The sequence below is a fragment of the Trachurus trachurus genome, assembly GCF_905171665.1.
Source record: "Trachurus trachurus genome assembly, chromosome: 9".
Taxonomy (NCBI): domain Eukaryota; kingdom Metazoa; phylum Chordata; class Actinopteri; order Carangiformes; family Carangidae; genus Trachurus; species Trachurus trachurus.
In genome coordinates this window covers 34,941,249-34,956,382 of record NC_139895.1, presented here as the reverse complement: position 1 = coordinate 34,956,382, position 15,134 = coordinate 34,941,249, and the positions used below count along the sequence as shown (strand labels likewise).

The following is a 15,134-nucleotide window of genomic DNA, read 5'->3' as shown; positions in this document are numbered from 1 at the left end:
TCTACAGGCCAAAGCAGGAGTCAGCTCACCACCTGCTGTGTGGCTGTTGTTGAACTCTGGAGGGGTCTGTCACCTCACACTGATCACCAGCAGGAGATGATCTGCACTGTGTGACTTCTGTCTGTGGCTGATTTACACTTTAAAGTCTTAAAGTCATAAGATGAAACAGGACAAAGACAAAGCCCTGTGTAGCAGAGTAAGGAATGCATTTTATGCCTGAAGTAAAGTGATAGTTCATGCAGAGGCCGGCTCTGAGTCCAGCTAACTGAAACCAGCTGGTTCCTTCACGCTTTACAATTGTAAAGATGTGTGGCTGCTCAGTCAGTTCCTACTGTTGATGCGAGTATTTTAGACTGAGGTAGTGGTTGTACAGTTTCAATAACCTTGGCTTCCTGCTGACTGCGCCTGGACATAATTGCGTTTGCAATCTGTCCTGTCCGGTTCTGGCCGGATTTGGACACTGGCTGCTCTGAGGATCACACCGAGGTTAATCCGTCCAGTCTATAGCAGGCACTGGTGGGAGGCGGGATCTTGCTGGCTTGAGTGACAGCGAGACCCTAGGTAGGACCCTTCTGGGCAGAGAGATAGTAGCTCACCAGACTTATCTCCCCCTCCCACAACACACCAACTGACATCCCCCAGCAAGACAGACGCAGTACAGGACAAAGAAGAAGTTAAAGCACCAGTTATATGTTTGTTGATTATAATGAAGGGTGAATTGAGCCACTTTAATTGTTCATTGATAAATTAAAGTATTTTAAATGCGTTGGACAAAAGTTAAGCTACGCTGTGTCATTAAATGTGGTCTACAGTAGCTGTGTCTTGCATTAAAAGGAAGTTGCACAGTGGTAGTAGATTCTACATCATATAATTAACAACCCTACCTTGCTGTGGGTTTTACACATAGTAATGATGTGTTTAATGTGTTTCTGAATGACAGTTACTGTATGTGTCAATAAACAACACAGTGTTTGTGTAGGGGGCGTCCAGCACTTTCATCAGGCTAAATATAGCCGTTATCAGCCCGGCAACATGAGTGTGCAGTTCAGCAGAGAGAACACTTGTGTGTCATCAACACTCGTGAGGCCTAACTGACTGTGTCAGAGAACGACAGATGAAGCCGCAGAAACCACAGGCTGCTGGAAGACCATTGAGAAAAGAAGTCGTGACCTCAGCTCCACTACTCAGAGTCCTCACAATCCCGGTTATCAAATGTGCTCAGCATTACCATGGTCACGAGACGGAAGTGAAACATGAAAAAAGAAGATGGGGATGGTGAATAGTGGAGTAAAGAGGAGGACAGGACAACTATCACAGAGAACCGGGCAAAAGAACAGAAGAATGATCTTAGTGTTTCTGCTCTGTCTTATTGCAGGTAAAAAAAAAAAAATACTGATGACAGGTTCCCCCACCAGCCCCACTTAGTTATCATTCATTAACTGAGAATGATGGAAGACACTGACTCTGTCTCACTGTTTCTGTCCTGTCAGGTGGGCCAGCAGCAGGTCAAACACTGGATGTGTGCGCCAGCTGCCACGCTAACGCCAAATGTGACGACAAAGACGACGGCTCTGGAAAAGTTTGTAACTGCGAGTATGGGTTTGTTGGAAATGGAAGAACCTACTGTCAAGGTAAGAATCAATCATATTACATCATATATATCACCATCATGTTATATTAGAATAGATATATTAGGAGGCACAGTTAGTGGTGACTATCTGGTGAGAATAGTGGAGCTTAAGAACCAGAGACTTCCCTCAGGAGTTGATGCACATGACACAACTTCAAATGGATGCAAACATTTTTCTTTGTTGTGTTTGACGTGCTGCATTCTTTCTGCATTTTTTAAGGTGAAGTTAATGTTTTAGCTTGTTTCTCCGTGGTCCAACAAGATCCTACTGGATACATCATCTGGGAACCATGAACATTTGAATGGCAGCCCATCCAGATTCTTGTTGTTTTAAGTTTGGACCACAGAAGGAGATGGACTCACACACCAACAGAACCTCAAGCCACGTCACTCTCTACTATAATGAACGTAACAAATGTTTGTTTCTTTACTTACAGATAAAGATGAGTGTCAGATACCCAGGCTGTGTGGGCAGCACACCATATGCCACAACACATATGGCAGCTACTTCTGTAGGTGCCTGTCCGGCTACAGCCCCTCAAACAATATGGACAGCTTCATCCCCAATGATGGAACCCACTGCCAGGGTGAGTGTAGTCTGGACCCAGGTCTGTGAGGCATGAATCAGACAAGACAAAAAACATTTGGAATAAGTGAAACATTATAAAATATTGACTAGAAATGTAATATGCCAGCACATTGGTCAGCCATAACATTAACATTAGTTATCAGTGTTGTGTTAAAGCAAGCACAAAACATGATACATTTTGTCTTATTAATTTTCCCAACAAATCATGCCGTGGTGGCAACTCTTCTCTTAGAACTAGTGTGTGGACCTTAACAAAGTGGATGACGCTGGTGTTTTTAACTCAGATACACTCTGATTGACTCCACAGACATTGATGAGTGCAGGACCACAGGGCTGTGTGGAGAGGGAGGTCAGTGCAACAACCTGAACGGCAGTTATGAGTGCAGCTGTCAGGTGGGATACAGAGTCCACAATGGAGTCGAGCCGTTTCATCCGGACAGAGACAAGACTTCCTGCAAAGGTAAAACTGCCTTAATGGAATTTGGATTATACTTAGTTTTCCCCAGTCACATACTCCCAGGAGGATTTTGGATCACGCTGCAGCTCAGACCTATTCTTAGATAAACTTGTGAACTCATTTTCCCCTCAAAGTCCCAATTCCTCCCAACTTCATGCTTTCATTGCACCACGGCCACAGAACCAAATGGTTTCTGTCTAGTTAAAGTGGACTGGTTTAAATCCAAACTCTGATCGGACTCCTTCTCAGTTTATGCAAATCAATAATTATTGATCCTAAATCTCCTGAGAGTCTGGCTATCAGCAAGTTGTGTAAACTAAGTATGAATTTTATAATCCAGATACAGTAAGCTCTAATTTAAATTTCCAATCATGTTCCCTGAACTGGGCTCCAGGTTGCTAAATGTGTGTTATTGGTTAAAATAAACCATTAGTTCCTAATTCTATTTTAGATGAAGATCAGATCATGATTTAAGACACATTTGTAATTCCCTCATCTTTTCTTACCACTGTCATAAAACCTTTTTTCTGTGAAAATCTGGATCTAAAATGTAGTGTTTTATGTTGTGGCCTGACTCAGTGGTGGACTGTGGCCAGCCTGCCACAGCGAAGGACACAGTGCTGTTGTCACTCACAGAAACCACATACAGCGGCATAGCCACGTTTGTCTGTGACGAGGGCTTCAAATGGGCGAGTGGAGACAACGCCTCTGTGTGTGGAGCTAATGAAGTGTGGGAAGGGACGCCTCTGGTCTGTGAAGGTAACATAACTATCTCTCTCTCCAAAGCTTCTTCTCCTCACACTAACCAACAGTCACTGAGACTGAAGCTTTGCTTCCTCTAAGCTTTGGGGCTCATAACATTCATCATCTACAAAAGAGTGTGTGTTTCTGTTTGATTGTTTCACTTTCATGAGTTTATAGACATTTAATTTAATGGTTATGAGGTAAAGATGAAAAATGTACTGTAACAGAGCTTCATAGTGTGATGTCATGTGATTGATACAATCAACACACTGTTCCAGGATCAACTGCAACTTCAATAATATCTTAACTTTTCATCTTTTATCATTATCAGGTTATAACATTTTGGTTTATGATCAAATCCCTGCAAATGAATGGCTTGTCCATCAGCTTCCTGTGTGTTATGTGCTAATGACCAAATTAGGAAAACCATGACGATGAACCTGGAACACATATTACCTGATTAACATTGTCATGCTTGTATTGTCATTGTGAGGTAGCATTTAGTTCAGGCTGCGTACAGTACAGCCTCACACAGCTGCTAACAGAGCTCTAGACTTCTATTCATGATTTACTAAGACAGGATTGATGCAGCGTGTCACTTTGGTTCTCAGAGGTTGACTGTGGCTCTCCCCCTGCCCTCCCACACTCAAATATACTGTGGAATAAGAGCTCAAGAATGGGAACTGAGGCTGTTTATCAGTGTGATACTGGCTATCATAATGTTGGAAAGGGAAATGTCTCCGTTTGCACTGCTGCTGGACAGTGGGGCGAGCCCCCTGTGCTCTGCCAAGGTACAGTCACTGCTTTATCACGTCATAACAGAGGTTTTCCAATAAACTATACATGTGTCTGTGTGTGTCACACTTTTAATTTAATGAAAATTATTTAACTTAAAGGGATAGTTCAACATTTTGGCAAATTGGCCCATTGCCATAATCCCTATAGTTTTAGGAGTAGGTTCATTACCTTTAGTTGTCAGTGCAAGCTATTTTTTAGAACTGCTAAAAAGCTACGGAGGCTCATGGAATTTCTTGGTTTCCCTCATCTACTGTAACTCATGAAATACACAATCCAACAACTCCAAAACGCTCTAGTGGACAAGTTGTGACCTGCACATTCACCACACGGAAATGCAGAGACTACTTGCCGAAAATCTGCCCCCGACGGAAACGCGCATCAGCGGTTTTGCATGAATTTACTTCGAAAACACTCTCGTACAGTTATGTTATTATCTCATAGCGTGGTGAATGTGCAGGTCACAACTTGTCCATGAGAGCGTTTTGGAGTTGTTGGATTGTGTATTTGATGAGTTTGATGAGGGAAACCAAGAAATTCCATTAGCCTCTGTAGCGTAGCTCTGAGCAGCTTGCGGCTCTGCTCCGCCATTCTGAAAATAGCTTGTACGAACAATTAAAGGTAACAAACCTACTCCTAAAACTATAGGGATTATGGCAATGGGCATGTTTGCCAAAATGTTGAACTATCCCTTTAAATCCCAGCGTTTATATTACATGGCTGTGCTGTTCGTTATAGAAACTCGGTGTGGAAGTCCTCCTGAGGCTGAATCTACTGAGCGAGTGTGGAACGGTAGCACAGCTCCTGGCAGCAGTGTGCTCTATGTCTGTAAAAAGGGCTTTGTTAACAAAGGAGGACATAATGTATCAGTGTGTAATGAAAACGGTCTATGGACACCGCCAGCTCTGTCATGCCAAGGTAAATCAGTGTACGACACATGTGAAGGTGTTTTCTTTCCTAAGGTGTTTTCTATTCTGTACACATTTGTGTGTAACCAGCTCTGGAGAAAAGTCTGCTCCAAAGCAGTCGATCGACGGCTCAACTCCCAACTGAGACAATATTTACTGCACATCTCTCTCCCTTCTTTCCTGTCAAAAAAAGAGGCCTCCCCACCCACAGCAGTCTCTTCTCATCCTGATCAGTGTTAGTGTCAGTCCATAGTCTGCATCAGTGAAAATTTAAACGTGTTACATGCAGTGGATCTGTCATTTTTAAGAATTTACTTGAAATAGGACTTTAACTTGATTGCACTGTGTTGTATTTCCTCTCTCAGAGATATTATGTGGGGATCCTATTATACTGCCCCATACAGGGCAAGTGTGGAGTGGCAGCTCCAGCCCTGGAAACACAGTCACCTACTACTGTAAAACAGGATTTTATCACAGCGAAGGAAGTAACGTGTCACTGTGCACAGCTGATGGTTTCTGGACAAAGCCAAACATCTCATGCAAAGGTAATGACACGCTCCAAAGTAGTGTCAGTGCTGTGTAACTTTCTCTTTGTGTTGTCCAGAGTCACATACTGACCAGTTATGTATAATGATGTCCTCCTCTCCGTCACCGTAGAGGTTCAATGTGGTGCGCCCCCACCCATCCCTCATTCAGTCATGCTGTGGGATGAAATTTCCACTGTGGGCTCTCAAGTTGTTTACCAGTGTGAATCTGGATATTACGATATTGGAGAGGGAAATGTATCAGTGTGTGCTGCCAGTGGAAAATGGGACGTGGCGTCTCTGCTCTGTCAAGGTGATGATGACATTTATCTGCTTATAAAGAAACATTGAGCCTTAATCTGTCTTTAACACATTGCAACATTTGAACTATCAGTACTAATGCCTTGCTGTGTTTTTGTTGTAGAGATCACCTGTCAAGAGCCTGTTTTCAAACCTCATTGTAAAATACTATGGGATGGCACGTCGCACATTGGCAGCGTGGTGCATTACCAGTGTGATGAAGGATATCACACCAGGGGCCTGAGAAACTCCTCAGTATGTGGAGACAATGGACAGTGGGAGGATATTGATCTATGGTGTGAAGGTGCAATGTTTCAAGACCGACAAAATTCATGAATTTGTATTTTTTATCAACACTGAAAAAGCAGCTGTTACCCAGCAGGAGAGAGTCATAATGATCTCCCTTGACTGAACTGTCTCCTTGTCACAGCGGTCAGGATCTGAATGTGTCAATGCTACATGCCTGTTATGAGCCCAATGTCTGTGCTAACTCGTGTCTGTGTGCAGAAATAAGCTGTGGCCCCCCACTAATCTTCCCCCATACTAACCTCCTGTGGGGCCGCACCAGCAGGCCGGGCAGTGTGGTGTGGTATGAGTGTGTGGATGGATTTTACCTGGAGAGTGGAAATAACATGTCAGTATGTTCAATATCAGGAGAGTGGGGGAAAATATCTGTAAAGTGCAGAGGTACAGTGACCATCTCTGTATAAAAGCATGTCTCTATTTAAGGAGAATAAATGTGCAGATGTGCGATTTTATGTTTCCTTTGGATGCTGCTGTTTTTTTTAGTTAATCGGTAATTCAGTGCCTCTATCTTTTCTCAGCTAAATGCGGTCCAGTTCCCTTCCTTGCCAACTCAGAGGTGGTGTGGCATAACAGAAGTGTAGTGATCCACCGCTGTGTGGAAGGGTATCACAGCTGGAGGGGCAGCAACACATCTGTGTGTGGGGTCTCCGGGGTTTGGCAGGAGGCGACTCTGAGATGCATAGGTGAGTAAAAGAACATCTGCGGGCTGTGGTGAGCTGCTGAACAGGTGTGATGCTTGTTTGCATTTAGAACATTTGGGCAGCAACACTACTGTACGTATTTAGTTACTGTAATTTGATGACTTTTTAAGTAATGGTGTAAGGTAACGCATTATAATTTCTAAAATTGTAATTAGATTATGGATGGATAGATAGATAGATAGATAGATAGATAGATAGATAGATAGATAGATAGATAGATAGATAGATAGATAGATAGATAGATAGATAGATAGATAGATAGATAGATAGATAGATAGATAGATAGATAGATAGATAGATAGATAGATAGATAGATAACCTCACTGTTTTCAAATCTACAGCACTGTATATCCCTCACAGAAATCAAGCCACCTATCAATCACCTATATGTGGTAAATGAAAAATGCTTGCAGTGGAGAGCAGAGAAATACGAGGAGGATACTGAAATTTACAAGGTAACAGGATATGTCATCATCGTCCTCTCATCCAGCTGTTGTATTTATCTATGAGAATTGTTTCTAATCCATCAGCATGAGGAGTGGGTGTTTTTTATTCATTCTTCCCCAATTTCCGTGTAACCACTCCAGGTGACATATGAAGGATCCAGAGACTACCAAAGGTCTTTCCGTGATAAAAGAAAACGGCGTCTGAGCTCTAAGGCCGAACAGCTGGAGCTCTGTCTCAACCTGCTTCCTGTCACAAACTACAGCATCTCCATCACTGCAGTGTCTGCCAGATTCACAGCCACCACCACCACTAACACCAGTTTACCAGGTATCTACCTGTGGTTTTTAAATGTGCTATATAAATAACGTTGATTGATTGATTGATTGATTGATTGATTGAGTGGTTGAGTGGTTGAGTGGTTGATTGATTGATTGATTGATTGATTGATTGATTGATTGATTGATTGATTGGTTGATTGGTTGATTGGTTGATTGATTGATTGATTGATACTGCACTGCACTAATACATTTTATTTTGCTGTGTAATGACCAATGCTCATTAAACATAACGTTTGACAGTGCCTCCAGCACCAGTTGTTTACTACAGAGAATATGAGACTCCTGTACCAATATTGAGGCTCCGCAGAACTGCCAACACGCTGGACACAATAAGGTAACAACCAAGATCGCAGACGACAGGATTTGACTCATATGTGAGAGAGCAGAGCTGCGAGCTGCTCAGAGCTACGCTATGGAGGCTATTGGAATTTCTTTGTTTCCCTCATTAAACTCATCAAGTACACAATCAAACAACTCCAAAACGCTTTTGTGGACAAGTTGTGACCTGCACATTCACCACACTGTAAAACCACTCATGCACATTCTCATCTGAGGCAGTTGTCTTGTTAACGTTCCGTTCCATGAGAGTGTTTTGGAGTTGTTGGATTGTGTATTTGATGAGGGAAACCAAGAAATTCCATGATCCTCTGTAGCGTAGCTCTGAGCAGCTCACGGCTCTGCTCTGCCGTTCTAAAAAATAGCTTGCACTGACAATTAAAGGTAATGAATGCAATGGGCCAATTTACCAAAATGTTTAACTTTCCCTTTAAGTAGTGGTATAGTTTACCTAAATAATTATTCACATGTTAATCTTATAATATATCATCTTAAAAATAAAATGGATACTTTTTTGTTGTTTTCTTTTGACAGTTCATACCAAGTGTTTGTGCTTCAAGCGGAGGAGATCATGGTGTTTGATTGTTCCATCCCTGGACACAGAGACACCAAAAGAAAAAGCAAATCATCAGAGTACATCACAGCCCAGATCCTGCTCACACATGTCGGGACAGAGATGAACTTTACTGTTGGGGATGGACTTCATTATGGAGGCTTCTATAATGCACCACTGGAGAGCGGCAGAGATTATTACATCATCTTACGAGCTGTCAGTCAGTGGAAGACAGTGGGTGAAAGAATTATTACTCTACATCATAAAGATGCATTGACTGGGGAAACTGCAGCAGACTTGTTAAATCACCTACACATTTTCTCCCATAGGCTTTAAAAAGTTCCTGTGTCCTGTGGGCTAAAATAGGAGGTAATTCACCAGCTACAGTGTGATCTCTGAAGTTAGGATTTATGGACAAATTACAGTTTTGCTAGAGAGTAACAGAAACTATTTAAAAATGCCAAAACAAGCAGATGTAAAAAGTGTTCCACTACTCACCAACTACTCACATGTTCTTGTTTCAGGTACATCCTTTGTTCTGAGGATTTCATGGCTGGCTGCTGCTGCATTTATAGGACTGGTTTTCTTGGCTTCTTTTGGTGGATACAGATGCATCTGGTATGAAATATTCAAATATGCACATCAATTAATCTGTGAATTATTTATCTCACACTAATTCAAGGCTTTAGTGACTAAACAACCGGTATATGATGCAGTAAAACGATTCTAATGTTGTGGAGAGATTAAATATGCAGTATGTGTGATCACATGTTACCATTTATAATGTATAAGACAGGGCCCAGGATTAACAAAAACATTATTATGAAACAGAAATTACAGATTTGATTTCATCGCTGATGAGGAGGAAATTTCACATTTTGAGTAGTGGAGACTTTGACAGCTGTTTGTCTGCATGCACAACGTGTCCCCTTACCCTTGTGAATGTCATCAGTGTCTTACAATACCTTTACCTTAATAAGTGACTAAGTGCAGGAGCCCATTCTTCATCCTATAAGATACATTGCCATGTCTCTGAATGCAAATACCTTGTGCTCCCTCATTTCATTTGATCCCTTTTGTATTTGCATGCTGTCTAACCACTGTGGCTGTAATCATTGATTAACTGTTTACATAGCTACCACAGCCCTTTGCTCATCTGTATAACTGTCCCCCAGCAGTTACACAAATACAGTTAATATCAAACAGTTAACTGGACCGAAAATAATGATCTGTTTGTTTTTTGTTGTTATTTTTTCCAGGTTTTTCAAGAGGACATGACCCCACCCCCAGTGTTTTTTTTGTGTGTTTTTTATCTGTAATTTTTTAAAATGTTGTAAATGATAATAATGAATCCTTTGGCAACAATAGTGTCTGAAGAGTATTTATTTGTGTGTAAGATAAACCTTCTGTGTCATCTCCATCATTAGAACAAACAGTAGTAAGACAGAGAGATCACATTTACACACATTATTAACTCAAAGCCCGTTTAAGATCTTCTACTTATAAAGTGCACACCTGATCTAACTGAATCCAGAGGCGCTCCAGACCTGCAGCTCCACTCTCAGTCTGTGCTCCTACCCTGCATCAGTCTCCTGGCTCAGTCAGAGCTGGACAAACAGTGAACCAGGCCCTCCATCATTCAGCTGCAGAAGATTAATAAAAAAAAATAAAGAACGCAGGATGAGTTATATCTTATTTTACATTTATTAAATGTCTTTAAACTGATGACTTGAAAGGCTGGTGAAAGCCTCTATAAATTATGTTATTAGTTATGACAAGTGTGACAAAGATTTTTCTTTTTCAGACTGTTTCATTTGAATATTTTTTTGAGATGGATATAAACATGAAGTGACAGTAAGATAGGAGACATTTGCAATAATTAAGATTCTATATATATATAATAAAAAAGTGGCTCATGAGAGAAGCAAATCTCCAGTCTGCACAGCGGTGATTTAAAACCGTGACACGCACTGGTAAACATCTGCACTGGGCCTTTAAATGGGTTTAGCATCCGGAGCAGCGCGTTCACATCCCCGGACAAACACAGGTCAGTGTCCTACCGACTACAAACCTTTAACGGGTTTTTGCTGGAGGGTTAACCGGTACACATCAGTTATTTCAGTGCCAACTAAAGCAGAAACATACTGTAGCTCGTCAGCTAGCCGCGGGGCTGCTCGTTAGCAGACAGCCTGACATGTTGGTTTCAGAGTGGGCGAGTAGGCCAAAGAGACATGGAGGCGATTTGTAATTTACTCTTGGCAAATGAGTTAAGCTAACGTTAAGAACGTAGGGTCACTCTAGACTAGATAACTTTTTTTATCGCTATAACCCAGTAATACGCAGGCTACTCAATTTTGTCAAGAGAGCGAGAAGTTAATGTGAGCTCACCGGTGGTGCTAAGCTAGTGAGGCGGACATAGGTCAGTCAACCTGGGAGCAGCGAAAACAAAGTGCTGGTCTCCGACCACAATTACGACATTTGACATTTATCATTTTTTTATCTGCAAACTGGACTAACATTATATCTACCAGAGCTCATTTCATAACTTGAAGTCATCTGGGCTCAGCTGTGAACGCCGTTGTTTGATTTTTCATGTTTTTAGCTTGTACGTTGCTCGGCAACGTCTCCGTCAGCCTGACTCGGTAACGCTCGAGAGCCAGCGGTGGTTCAGCACTGACCATAAAAGTATTTTCAATTAAAGCATTTTCAAGCAAGTTTATGAACGCCGGACTGAAGAATGAATAGTAACTCTTGAAACAGATGCATAGAAACATAATGGTGTACTATTATATAACTGAAAACGCGCCTGTTTGTGTTAAATTGACAGATTTTCCAATAGAGTCTGGTTCTGTGCAGTGTCTTACCTGAATCATAAGAGCTGTGCCAGGTTTGATTAGGTCATGAGTCTGATTGACGCAGGTGATGGTAGTTATATTAATTAGCTCTTTGTATTCAATTATCGAGGCTGTGTCTCTACAGTTTAATGAGCTTTCATGTCCATGACAACTGAATGATTGTGTATTCACAGGTGCATCTCAATAAAGCAGAATATGGTGCAGGTGCACTGCAGGCTGTCTTCTCCATTATGATAGTGTAGCTAATGAACCAGTTTTAGGTTACAATAGTGAACTTTTTAACTATATTCAAATTTTTTGAGATACTAAATTTAGGGTTTTCATTAGATGTAAGACATAATCATTACAATTTAAAGAAATAAAGACATGAAATATTTCGGTCAAAGTGTAAGTAATCTATATAATATATTAATTTCACTATTTGAATTGAACTACTGAAATAAACTTTTCCATGATATTCAAATTTTTTGAGATGCATCTGTGCATTTTTTCTTTTTTCAATGTAAAGCATTTTGAGTTACATTTATTTTAAATAGTGCTCTGTAAATAATGATTATGACCTGTAATACGAGGCTAGGACTATCTGCTTACAGTTAAAGCAAAGTTCAAAGTGACACATTTGATAGTGTGCACCTGTTTAGGAAAGATAATACAGTCTCTGTATTTCCATCAACAGGTGCACCGCTGCTGCTGCTGCTGCTGCTGCTGCTGCTGGCCCTCACTCCACCATGGCCCAGAACCAGGTGATCCTGCAGTTCCGCTTCGCCACATTCGGGGACTCCATGCTGCAGAAGATGAACCTGCTACGACACCAGAGACGTTTCTGTGACGTCACGGTGCGCATCAACCAGGTGGAGGTCCCTGGTCATAAGGTGGTGTTTGCTGCTGGCTCATCTTTCTTGCGAGACCAGTTCATCCTACAGCAGGACTCCAGGGAGGTCCAGATCTCCATGATCCAGGAGGCAGAAGTGGGCCGGCAGCTGCTGCTCTCCTGCTACACGGGCCAGCTGGAGTTCCCAGAGCTGGAGCTGGTGCATTACCTGACAGTGGCCAGCTTCCTTCAAATGGGCCACATTGTGGAGCAGTGCACCCTGGCCCTCAGCAAGTTCATCAAACCTCAGGCCGCACGTCCGCTAGAGGTGGACGTGGACATGAGGAGGGAGAAGAGGGAGGACGGTTCATCCTCTGATCCCCCGAGGGACCAAGAGCGCACTCAGATCCGGATTATCCATCAGGAGGTGGAGGAGGTGGAGCAGGTGGAGGATGACAGCACTGGTGACAACGATGATGATGATGATGAGGACGACGACGACGATGACGATGACGTGATCATACAGCCAAAGTCCCCTCTCCAGGTTACGAACAGGCGGCCAAAGCAGAGTATGTTGGAGAATGACATCACTATAGTGAAGGTGGAGTCTGTGTCTGACGTAGCAGAAAACTTCCCCAGCAGCCCCCCCGCTGCCCTGCACTCCCCCGAGCCCCAGCATTCGCTCATCAACTCCACTGTGGACAGTCGCAGCAGCGAGCTGGCGGTTCCACCCGGCATGGCCGGATACCCGCTCAGCCCGCCGCCGCCGTCCCCCCCGGCAGAGAAACACAGCGCGCACCAGAGGAACTACGACAAGCCCCTGCAGTGGTACCACCAGTGCCCAAAGTGCGCCCGGGTCTTCCGCCAGCTGGAGAACTACGCCAACCACCTCAAGATGCACAAGCTCTTCATGTGTCTACTGTGCGGGAAGACTTTCACGCAAAAGGGCAACCTGCACCGACACATGCGCGTCCACGCCGGCATCAAACCCTTCCAGTGCAAAATCTGCGGTAAGACCTTCACTCAGAAGTGTTCTTTGCTGGATCACCTGAACCTTCACAGCGGGGACAAGCCCCACCGCTGCAACTACTGTGATATGGTGTTCGCTCATAAGCCAGTTCTCCGCAAACACCTCAAACAGATCCACGGGAAGAACAGCTTTGACAACGCCAACGAGGGCAACTTGCACGACGGGGCGCTTGACTTTGATTTCAGCCGAATACGAGCTGCAGGCTTTGGCCCGATAGATTTGTTGGACACCGTCAGTGACTCAAAAGGGCCTGATGCAGATTTTCCCTCACATGAGAGACATTAGTCAAATGAGTCATTGGAAAGTTAACAGCTTATGATAAGATGGAACATGAAGCCAATGGTTGCATTATGAAAGACATGAGGTGTGTTTCCACTGCAGGAACTTCGGGGTAATTTTACGGAGCCAGCCCCGTTGGTGTGTGTCTCCACTGCAGGAACCTCCCCCACTGGGCTGTTTACAGGAACCTTTACGGAGTCCCTGCCTGGGGGTAGGAACTCAGATCGGCCCTGAAAAAGTCCCGGTGGGGCTTGAGATTAAAGGCCCCCACAGAGTCGGGCATACTGTGCACGTACTGTGAGCCGTGTGCACTGTCCGCAGACGTTTGAGGTTTCATAGTTGAGCGTATGGTGTCACATTTAAAACAGGTCGATGAGAAGATTTCCCGCCGAGCAGTCTGTTGTGTGACACCGTGTACGCGTCCGCGGAGTCCGCACGGTTGTAAAAATTGAGCTTTGTGCAGATAGGTCCGGCGGACGTCCGCTTTGGGTCCGCATTGAGTCTGCCTCGAGTGCGCGCGGACGTCCGCGGAGTCAAGTATGCCGTAGTATGTGGGGGCCTTTACTCTGTGCTGTAGAAAGCTCTGAAATAAGCGGCATTTTTAAAACCCAACATTACTAAAAACGCGAGACGGCTGGAAAAAAGAGAGAATAAGTCAGTAAAAGACGAGAGTAGCAGTAGGCGTAGTAAAAAAAAAAAGGGTGATAAACACACGATCGCTGGATTGTGTGACGATCGAGACAGCAATTAAAAACCCCGTCTTTTTGGGGGGTTTTTTAGAAAGAGTCTATACTGCCGGGAAAATACAACAAGAGCAGTATACAAAAGTTTACCAGGAACTCCTGCAGTGGAAACGCGCCTATGGGTGGCTGGTTTTCTAATGGTGGCTTAAACTGGAGAACATAAATATGAAAGATGAAGTTTTTCTTCTCTGCATTTCGCTGTAGCTTAATTACTGTGGACTGTTTTTTTCTTAATTTTTTTTATACAGTACATTGTAGATGCCTTCATATCATACTTGAAAATTCAGCACTGAGACAAAATCATAACAACTGTGTATCATTAATTTTATTGACGAATTAACATATCTTTGTGTCTAATGTGTCCAATGAAAAAAACATTGCAGAAATGAAAATATACAGGTGTATATTGTGTATACAGTCTACTGTAGGCTTTCCGTCTTACCTGTGTGAACATGACAACAAGGACTTCTTAAGTAAAAGAAACTTGAATGATGGTGGGTACAACAATATTTTATTGAAGGCAAGCTACAAATGGGATGCCAAAGTGTCTATGTGAACTGAACTTTAACTTTTATATAGGCTTTATATCTGAGGTACTATTGGACCAAAGTGACATCGTATCTGTCCTGTGTTCATGAAACTTACTGTGTGTTATGAAATTAAAATCTGACTCTTAACCTTTGTTGGTTTCACACTCCTCATGTTGTTAAGCATGTCTGTTCAACATATACGCACATCCGAACCAAATGTTTAAAAAAAAAAAAATGGTGTGTGGAAAATGGTAATAC

At 42.9% G+C, this 15,134-nt stretch overlaps 3 protein-coding genes across 3 annotated transcripts in view; all 3 read left to right on the top strand.

Moving 5' to 3' along the window:
* The window catches only part of LOC310991494 (uncharacterized protein), a 98,236-nt gene that overhangs the window by 33,551 nt on the left and 49,551 nt on the right, over positions 1–15,134 (top strand). The gene's annotated exons all lie outside the window — the stretch shown is intronic.
* On the top strand, positions 1,094–9,993 carry susd1 (sushi domain containing 1). Its single transcript, XM_083978387.1, has 19 exons — positions 1,094–1,375; positions 1,491–1,631; positions 2,068–2,217; positions 2,527–2,679; positions 3,256–3,435; positions 4,032–4,211; positions 4,954–5,133; positions 5,489–5,668; positions 5,781–5,960; positions 6,072–6,251; positions 6,455–6,634; positions 6,772–6,936; positions 7,315–7,409; positions 7,542–7,728; positions 7,980–8,073; positions 8,610–8,862; positions 8,958–8,997; positions 9,153–9,246; positions 9,888–9,993. The coding sequence occupies exons 1-19, from the start codon at positions 1,267–1,269 to the stop codon at positions 9,904–9,906; spliced, it is 2,760 nt and encodes a 919-aa protein (XP_083834513.1). The 5' UTR covers positions 1,094–1,266; the 3' UTR covers positions 9,907–9,993.
* On the top strand, positions 10,652–15,120 carry zbtb26 (zinc finger and BTB domain containing 26). The gene is made up of 2 exons (XM_083979616.1): positions 10,652–10,675; positions 12,160–15,120. Exon 2 carries the CDS (start codon positions 12,212–12,214, stop codon positions 13,607–13,609), a length of 1,398 nt encoding a protein of 465 aa, XP_083835742.1. The 5' UTR covers positions 10,652–10,675; positions 12,160–12,211; the 3' UTR covers positions 13,610–15,120.

Bases quoted from the DNA above. Each gene is read 5' to 3' on its own strand.
- susd1 (XM_083978387.1), top strand. From the start codon at position 1,267: ATGGGGATGGTGAATAGTGGAGTAAAGAGGAGGACAGGACAACTATCA. The intron at 1,376-1,490 runs GTAAAAAAAAAA...CTGTCCTGTCAG, and splicing joins TCTGCTCTGTCTTATTGCAG to GTGGGCCAGCAGCAGGTCAA. The intron at 4,212-4,953 runs GTACAGTCACTG...TGTTCGTTATAG, and splicing joins GCCCCCTGTGCTCTGCCAAG to AAACTCGGTGTGGAAGTCCT.
- zbtb26 (XM_083979616.1), top strand. From the start codon at position 12,212: ATGGCCCAGAACCAGGTGATCCTGCAGTTCCGCTTCGCCACATTCGGG.